The sequence below is a fragment of the Glandiceps talaboti genome, chromosome 16, assembly GCF_964340395.1.
Source record: "Glandiceps talaboti chromosome 16, keGlaTala1.1, whole genome shotgun sequence".
Lineage (NCBI taxonomy): Eukaryota > Metazoa > Hemichordata > Enteropneusta > Spengelidae > Glandiceps > Glandiceps talaboti.
In genome coordinates this window covers 10,195,591-10,205,390 of record NC_135564.1, presented here as the reverse complement: position 1 = coordinate 10,205,390, position 9,800 = coordinate 10,195,591, and the positions used below count along the sequence as shown (strand labels likewise).

The window sequence follows — 9,800 nt, the reverse complement described above, 5'->3', positions numbered from 1 at the left end:
ACACCCAGCAGTAACCTTATATAACATAGCATAATATGACATGCCATGACGTGACATGGTTGGTCGAATACTGTATACATCCAATATCAGACCAAATGTCTTCAAAATTGTGAACGATCTAAATGTTTCCAAAATGAGTGACTTATATGAGTATTATTGAGGAAATCGTACTGGAAAGATAATTCTAGCTTGTGACAAAAGCTTATTGTTACACTGGAGATTTTATGTTATATATGTCACTCAAACCACAGTAAGATCTTCGTGTATAACAGAAAATGGAAGTAACGAACCTGGAACTCAGACAAGACATGTCAGAGAACAGAATGTATTTTACAATTATACGACTGGATTGCAAGAAGATTGCCCACTTCAATACAGGCTGTTAATCCGACGGTTCATTACCATAATTTCCTAAACCACATTGATGTCGTCTAAAAGCGTATACATCGTTGACAAATGTGTATCCGTCTTTCTACTAGTAATCCTTAACGCACATTTTAAGTCACTCTATGCCATAAATCTCTAACTTCCTGACAAATCACCTTTTAGCCTTCCTCTTTTGGCTGTGTCTATTTATCTCTATTTTCTGTGATAACCTGTCTTTTAAGACTGAAATCATAAAAAGAACCATCATCTATATATAAGCTATCGTCAGAATTTTAGTTTGAATTGTTTAAAATGAATTTGTCGCTGCATATGTGACAATTGCTTAAGTTGTGTATTGAAAACGATTTCAGTATGCTTTCCTACCGTAAACTTGTATAATAAGCTTGTCATATACCGTCGTAGAAGTTCGCTCGATTAGAATACCTGTCGATCATTGAACAGAGTACAAAACCATGGTAACATGACATGGACATATACGACTGAAATGCGGGGGAGGGGAGGGGAGCAGTTCCATGCGATTAGTAAAATTCGTTTTGTGCATTTGACTTTCATGTTCAGAAATTTTATTTTTCTTTAAATTATTTCTTTCATTTTTTGTCTAGGTACAGACGCTAGTGATTATAGCGTCTTGTGTTGTATCTCCCCTTTCCTCATTTTATAGCCCTTTACGTTTTTAGGACTTTCAGTTTGTTGTTTGTGTTACATACAATTTTGATATGAAGATATATTTACAGACTGGACGATCTATCTGATCGATCCAGTTGGACGGTCCGCGTTTCTGGTCATACACTGACGTTCCCCTCGATTGGTGAGCCAGACGTTATACTGCGAAATAAACCGTTTTCAAGTTACATTCTGTTGTGTCCCAGTACAGTGATTCCGTGTGTACCTCTTGCTGAGTATAATTCCCTACTAAACGTTAATCGACAGTTCTTATTGGCATATCGAAAAGAGATTCAAAGATTGTCAGTAGATTATATCGATATAACGTTTGTTTTGAGTTTGCAGTCTGTCAGTTATTGGTAATATTTATTTTCCCAGTATAGTAACAGTGTTAATGTCATTTGTATACGTCGAATGTGGAAGGACGGTAATTGGGTGTATATCTTATGTCGTCTTTGGTAAATAAATGGATGAATGAATATATGTAAATCAATTTCATTTTTCAAGATGCGGAGTTTTTGCTTTTGACGACACTCTCTGAATCTAGTGTCTACCTGCCTGTGGACGCAGACGACAAGGAAACCTTTATAAAAATACCAGCAAAAGCATTTAAAGAAATAGGTAAGAATTGATTTATTGTTGTAACATTTTATGTTTGTAACGATGAGGAAGAGGAAGGAAACCTGTTTCAGGGGGTTAGATGTGTTGTTCGTCGAAGATAAGCCATATTATCAGTTTAGTGAATAGCAATCACATCTCAACAACTGAAATCGGTTAGATGAAGCTGCTTGGTCGACGCCATGACTTCCGCTTCTTGCGCTGCCCATACCGTCGTGCGGCCCATGAGTTATTATAGGCATGCATGCATCAGAAAAAAGTCGACCTTCCTGTTCTATGTCGACCCTGAGGTACTACAAAACCAGACTATAGAGTTTCAATTAGGTGGCACGATGTTTCTTGTGTTACGAATTACATTTACAAAAATACAGATACTGATAACGTCATCAGCATAAAAATGATACATTTTACCTCAAAGGAACATAAATCAACACGACTGTGGAATGAAACAAGCCAGATTCAAATACAAAACTGTTTATTTGTGCTCACAGTGGGATAAATTATAACATTTTATGTGCATTCCCCCTATCAGTGTCTGTAATTTTGTGTGTAATTCGTACACCACATCTTCACTCGATATATAAAATAAGCAGTAACTGTTACTTTAATTTCTTTGCAGAGCTAGACCATGGACAATATGGAATCAGCAGTGTTATATATCCACACGGAAGTGACGTCATTCACAGCAGTGAAAGGTATTGTGGGAATCGGTAGAACCCATATTGGAAAGCGGCTGATAGTTAATATCTAGGTTTCACTTCAATCTTTTCCAACCAAAGGGCAGCGCCCAACAATTTTCAAATTGTAATGTAAGTTTGTATGAATATTAACCGTACATGTACGACTAAACGGTCTTTGCCTTTAATCTACAATGTAAATTTGTGTAATGTAGCTAAGGGCTGATCACTAAGGCAATCAGGCATGTCATAACAAATACAGCAACAGAAATACATCGAACTGAAAGTATGAAAAAAACGTTCTGGTTATTTACTGTGCATATTCAACTCCAGGGGCGCTATTCATACTTTCGATTCCAACTTAATCTCTCATGCTGATATTTGTTTCAGTGATCTGGTGATTGGATCAGCAATAATTTCTTCAACTATTCATCCGAAGTTATCCGAACCATTTCCGAAACCCATCGAGATCAATTTCTTACATACGATGGTACGTGAAGATACACTCAAAAAAATTGCTTTATGTGTTACATGATTCGAGTATATACAACACCCGCTTTTAACACATATTGTGACAATACACACTATTGTCACACATGTTTGAACATAAATGATCAAATATGTCAATATGTAATTTATTGTATTTGTATTTTACACCATTATATAACAAATTGATTGAATTCACTTTCTCTATTGTAAATGCTTACAAATGAAATGTAGCTGTTTCCTAGCTAGCGCCCTCCCACTACAGTCTGTTCATAAATCTCAAACAACTGTTTACGTAACATAAATTTTGAAGCAGTTTGCCGAAGCGATTTTAACGACTATTTTATACTGTTCATGTTATCTTGATAGCTAGGAAATAACAGCGAGTGCGTATTCCTCACCAAGTTTGATAATCTGCCCAACATGTAAGTGAAATGTAATGTAGTTCAATATTAAAACCATTTCAAGAAAAACTCGAGTCAGAATCATTTCTGCCAGTATTATTACACTTCTATTGACAACGGCTATCTAATGAAATATGATTTGGGGTGTTGAGATAGTATCTCTGTAAACTCAACTTTGAAATTTTGTGAAGAAGTCTTACTGCACTTGATATGTGTTTAGCATTTTTGGGGTTATGGAAGGGGTTATGGAAATCTAAGGTGAAGACATCGCAAATATTCTAAACTCTTTTCTTGGCAAATACAAATAAGATAGTGTATAGTCATTGATTTGGGCATGTGTGATATGGTGTGATGATTAACTTTATCTGATTTGTCGAAAAGTCTAAACAATGGTGCAAGAAAACCCTTGAACTTAAAATTTGTTAAAGTGTAAATAAGTTTACAACAAATTTGAATTTCAGAAGCTGGTCTCGTGATGGATGTTATGTCTTAGAGACATCATTGGAGGAAACTGTGTGCGCATGTAACCATCTAACAAACTTTGCTCTACTCATGCAGCCGGTTCCAATTGAGGTAGGTAGCAGTCAGACTGACAGACTAGTCGCCATGTACACTCCTTTAAGTACTCCGAAATTACTACCAAATTTTATTTATGTTACTGTGAACACAAATCAACATCACTGTCGGCTGAGACGAGGAAGATTAGTTCAAATACAAAACTATTAATTTGCATTTACAGTGAAATAAAAGGTAACATGTCATGTGCGTGTGCACTATCAGTGTCTGTATTTTGTTTGTGTAATTCGCAACAAAAAGCGTTGTGACGTAAAACACGTTGCGCTGCCTAATTCAAACTCTATAGTCTCTTAATTTTGTTAGTAACAAGGGCGCCAACTAGCTACGACGATTCTTTCAGTTGAGGTAACAATTTGTTAACACTCAGACAACTATGTTTTGACTATCTGTGGTTGACAACAACTCATCACTTAGTGATTTCGAGAAAATGACAGTTGATAACAGTCAAACCGTCTAGGGATGACAGACAAAGATCTTACATACACGGATGATTAAATATCATATCAAAGAGTTATCATATGAATCTGTATTTAGATTTCAGAAATTCATCATAAAGTTTTAAGCATCATTACATTTATCGGATGCGGTATCTCCATGGCAACGTTGCTGGTCACATTTATTACTATTGTATATTTCAGGTGAGATTTGCTTATTTCTATGAATGGCATGATATTTCACTATGGCCACGTCTGTGTTTAAAACGGCACAAGGTCATAGATGTATAGGCTTCTCTAGATCTGTACTCGAGTTTTTACGTTATCACTCGGTTACCACGTTATCAGTTATGATATGGATATTCCCATACGACCGTACCAGGGCGTCGAACAGTCGAACAGCTAGCTCTAAGCTCCAATCGGTTTATCATACTGCCACCTAGTGGTCAGCTTTAACTTTGGAAGACGTGATACATTCTTGGCAATGTGTTTCTAGGCAACGAGGCCATACTTAATACGAGCACATATCAGTGAAAAAGTTAAAGTATACATTTCTCGTACGCGTATTGCAATGATAAAAGAGGACTGTATATAATTTTTTATATAAAGGACGCCCGCAACTCCATCGCGTTTTAATATTATTCTACAGAGATTAATCAGTAAGTCATTCTGGCGTGCACATCATTAAATTGTTATAGTTTGACTCGGAATGAACAGAGACCGATCAATTCTCAGCGCATTCGAGAATTGTATGTGAGAATTGTATGTAGGACAAGTTAAGAGAAAACAGTATTCACGTTCAACATCTCCTGACTGGTATGTGGTGACACATTTCCATGATGTCACCCTTACTCAATAGCAGTACCATCGAATTAAGTCTTAATAAATTGTTAATTTTATCAATGTAGTAACGAAGCCATTCTGATGATTTTTATACAGCTGACTTTGTTACGAAAATGAGAGACTTGTACATTAGAAAATGTTATATTCTAAGCACGAAAGCGACGAGCTTCTAAGGTTTCGTTTTATTTTGGTTTAAATACCCATATATAATGTCAAACGCTCATACAGTTCGTGCAAGTCGACAATAACTTTCAAGTCATTTGCATATTTCAGTGTTTGATAGTTCTTTGAGTAGATCGTTCCTAGAGTGTATCACTACATACACTGTATTGCTGTTACGTATAGAGTAACATTAGGTAATCGTTCATCCCTTCACAGGTTGAATTCGGATCGAGTAACCATTCTTCAGAACATGGTAATGGCTCTCTTGATGGCACAGTTCATCTTTCTGATTGGAATAGATGCAACAGAAAACCAGGTGATTATGTGACGTTATAAATAGTACTACATCGTGAAACCCATTATAGGGTTCTTGCATGATCGTAAATCTCGGTATATAACGTTACGATATTCAGTGTCTCGAAACATCCACCAAGATGTTATTTAAGAGTGTGTTGTTACACACCACAAGTGGCGACAACAGTAAAGAAAGCAGTCCCCTCTCTGTAAAATTATAAATAAACAATCTCAGCTGTCGAATATTACTGACCAAATTTTCATAACATTTGTGAAATATGTTATATATATAAACCGAATCTCTAGAAAGTCATGGCGGGTCAAAAAAATATCACATATGGGATTAATTTCCTGAACCAATTACATGTATTAAAAATAAAGCGAAATCGCAAGATTAATTTCATAATATTCATGTTCTTAATTTCCTAAAAACAAAAAAAGTAATTAAGTTAAAAGCTACTACCTTTAAAAAGAGATTACCAACTGTCAATATGTCTGAAATGTCACAAGCTTTGTAATCCCTACGATGTTCATTTAAGATATAAGCTTTGATCATGATCCAAAATGAAATGTTCTGTCTTACAGGAGGTATGTCGATTCATCGCTATCTTGTTACATTATCTTTATCTTAAAGGGTGTCTGTCGATTCATCGCTATCTTGTTACATTATCTGTATCTTACAGGGTGTCTGTCGATTCATCGCTATCTTGTTACATTATCTTTATCTTACAGGGTGCCTGTCGATTCATCGTTACATTATTACATTATCTGTATCTTACAGGGTGTCTGTCGATTCATCGCTATCTTGTTACATTATCTTTATCTTACAGGGTGCCTGTCGATTCATCGTTACATTATTACATTATCTGTATCTTACAGGGTGTCTGTCGATTCATCGCTATCTTGTTACATTATCTGTATCTTGCAACGTTTTTCTGGATGATGGTACAAGGCATGTTGCTTTATTCGAAAATCAAAAACGTTTTCAATCAGTCTAGTAAAATTGTACAGTTCCTCGTGATTGGTTGGGGTGTGCCTTTGGTTATTGTTGGAATATCTGCAGGATTGAAGTGGCGAAGTTATGGCAATGAAAACTAGTGAGCAAATAACTTCCTCATTACAAAAATAAATTTACAATTTGAATCGATAAGAGCTGCAAACACGAAATGAACAGAGTAATGTTTTTTTTAAAAAAAATATTGATGAGATAATGAAAACTTAATATACAAATATTTCTATAGTGTTTCGAACAATAAACGCATATGGTGTCTTCCCATTCAGGCTAAGAAGCTCTCAGTGATATCAGCCCACACTTGTACACTTAGAAAACATGTTGTTAAGGACTCCAGTCACTATAGGAATATTTTGGATTGACGTTTTTTAAACGTTTTTCTGTAAAATAACGTCGTATTCATTACTTTGCTGCAAGTCGATTAGTTTTCATTGTATTGTCGTAGTGCACACATACATTCTGCAAATATGTTATCGTAAATTTCTGACGATGCATTTATACGAAAAACATACCAGCATAATATAGTCACATATACATATCCCTGTCCGAAGAGTAAATTTTACCTGTACCTTTTGGGTAAATTCTTGAGTATCTGTGTTAACAGAACGCCATTAGCATCACATTCTAATATATTTTCATGACGTGGCTGAACAATATTATACAGTTATTACTCAGGTACAACAAACACAGTTCTCAAGCATAGACAAAGAGGGATATTTTTTCAGAGTCATAATTTGTAATCATTCAATAAACAAACGTTAATCGTCAATTGTGATTGAACATACTTAGTAGACGTATTTCTGGGAAAACATATACTAAGAGTGGTATTTCTTTTGTATTTCAGTTGCTGGTTATCCTTTGATGGTGGTTTACCTGCTGCATTCATAGCACCTGCGATGACAGTGATACTGGTAGGCTTCTAATACTTTTAGTTTTAAAAATGAAAGTTATAATATCGTCGGAAATTACCGGAATGTTCCTTTATCGTGATCTATTTCTTCTACTTTTTAGATGAATATATTCGTGTTGGGTATGGTTATACGTGCATTTATGAGTGTTCGTGTGAATGCAAAGAAAACTGAAGTTGAAAAAATGAGGTCAGTGCTATAGGAACCAGGTTAAGTACCGTAGGTATTTATCTCAGGGCTATGCCACGAGTTATGGATTTTACTGGGCAGGAGTGTAATGTGAGTAAGTTATACATAATCTTGCAGCTTTTAGTACTTTCAAAAATGATCATGGATATATATATATATATATATATATATATATATATATATATATATATATATATATATATATATATATATATATACACATGGTGTTTACCATGGAAAACGTGTTAAGGTATATATTATGAGGCTACATTGGCGTGCCTATTTGAGTAGATGAGGCATCGTTAGGTGACATATTCACCACTTGAAACAAGCCGCTCCCCATGCAAAGCAATATTTGACAGCATGCAAGAATGACACGAATGAAGAGCAGTGAACTTAATGTACTTTTTATACGATTTTATGATATATCATATATTATTGAAGTTACATCTCATAAACTCGAAATATATTTCCCTACCATAATGGCTATACAGCCGATATGGCAATAATTTAAAGACCATTTTGTGTTGTTTTAAGGAGTTAGTACCTCAACATTTCCTGACGTATAATGTTTACAGTAAATGAATATTGCTTCCCTCGAGATTAGAATGCCAGTTTCTCAGCGGATTTAAGTCAGAATATATTTTATTGCTTGCCTTTGCTAACATTTTACATTATTTGTTACGAATAAAACGACATAGTGCCGTCATTAAATGTATTTTATGAACGTATATGCTAAAGGGTAGATGAACTTGCAGCCTTTTAAAAAAAATTATGATTGTTGATTTTCATATGAAATATGAATATGCATCATTTTTCATTTTTTTCAGGGCTGGTATAAGAGCTGCAGTTATATTGACTCCTTTACTTGGACTAACTTGGATATTTGGGGTTTTGGCAGTGAATGGTGACACATTGGTTTTCCAGTATCTATTTACAATGACTAATTCTCTGCAAGGGCTAATGGTGTTTTTGTTTCACTGTTGCCTTAACGACGAGGTAAGTTTTTGTTCATGTGTTTCTTCAGTACAATGATCAAAGCCCAATTGCTTCATGTAATGTTACCCAACAAAATAACTTGAAAGACACAGTTCGAACTTTCCAGTCTTTTCAAGAAAGTGTTTAAAGAAAGAAGAAGTTAGAAAATTATTTTTGAAAAGGCAATATAGTTGTTTATTAACCCTTAACTTTGTTTTCCTATGTTGTACAAGAATGTAATTAGACACTGGTACAAAATGGTATTTTATGCAGTGCGTATATTTTGGACACTTGTTGATATGAATATGTATAGATCCTTCTGACATGAAATAACAGTGGATTGCATTGAATGTCATACTTTACGGAGTCATGATAGTTAGCCTTGTTGACATGTTCCACCTTTAACGTTTGTTTCTCTATCGTGACTTGAAGTACGGTGAACTCTACTGTATAGAAAATGCACCTAGTGTGTCAGCAGTAATGATTCGCTCTGCCATTGCGAAAAGACGCACCGAGGTACACGTTTAAAAGATACTAAGGCAACATTAATTCATTATTATCACAAATTTTTAACAAAATTATGCTTTAGTCTTCTTTATTAATGACGTAATTCATCAAACATATGGTATTCTTCATACAGGTGAAAGCGGCATACAATAGGAAGTTTAAACGACAAACACAATCGCGAGAAGTGAAATACACCCATGGTAAAGCTACAGAAGCGTGGGCCGACACAACGACCACAACCAACGCTATCAAAAAGCCATTTGAAATCATAGAAAAATCAGATGATAAAAAACTGTCTACTATATGATTCTTTCTCGTCTAATACCTCATACATTTCAAAATTTGGTGACTTCTCAACACCCTATACATGTCTTTTTGAATGACATTTACGAAAAATTAAATGTAACATTTAGATGTTTCTTTCAAGCTGATATTGGAAATGTTCTTAAACTTTTATACCAGGATACAAATTAGATTAAACCCTCTGTATACACTAATTCGAGGCTGCATGTGAAACGTTTTTTTTTTTAGAATTGTTGGACATAATGACCTACTCCTAACTATTGAATCACCTGTAAGTAAATGCATCGTGTGGGCATGTTCACACGATGTAACAATAAATTCAAGCAAATTAATTTAGGATCCTCACTCTAAAAACCAGC

The 9,800-nt window shown here is 34.9% G+C and overlaps 1 protein-coding gene across 1 annotated transcript in view; it reads left to right on the top strand.

The window, feature by feature from the left end:
- LOC144447786 (adhesion G-protein coupled receptor D1-like) overlaps positions 1 to 9,445 on the top strand; it is a 12,177-nt gene extending 2,732 nt beyond the window's left edge. The window contains exons 4-16 of the mRNA XM_078137867.1: positions 1,558 to 1,671; positions 2,288 to 2,363; positions 2,736 to 2,835; positions 3,201 to 3,256; positions 3,697 to 3,808; positions 4,346 to 4,449; positions 5,467 to 5,566; positions 6,130 to 6,132; positions 6,424 to 6,641; positions 7,401 to 7,467; positions 7,568 to 7,653; positions 8,484 to 8,652; positions 9,272 to 9,445. Of these exons, the coding sequence (XP_077993993.1) occupies positions 1,558 to 1,671; positions 2,288 to 2,363; positions 2,736 to 2,835; positions 3,201 to 3,256; positions 3,697 to 3,808; positions 4,346 to 4,449; positions 5,467 to 5,566; positions 6,130 to 6,132; positions 6,424 to 6,641; positions 7,401 to 7,467; positions 7,568 to 7,653; positions 8,484 to 8,652; positions 9,272 to 9,445 (1,379 nt within the window). The remainder of the gene's footprint in view (positions 1 to 1,557; positions 1,672 to 2,287; positions 2,364 to 2,735; positions 2,836 to 3,200; positions 3,257 to 3,696; positions 3,809 to 4,345; positions 4,450 to 5,466; positions 5,567 to 6,129; positions 6,133 to 6,423; positions 6,642 to 7,400; positions 7,468 to 7,567; positions 7,654 to 8,483; positions 8,653 to 9,271) is intronic.
- Positions 9,446 to 9,800: the final 355 nt, after the last annotated feature.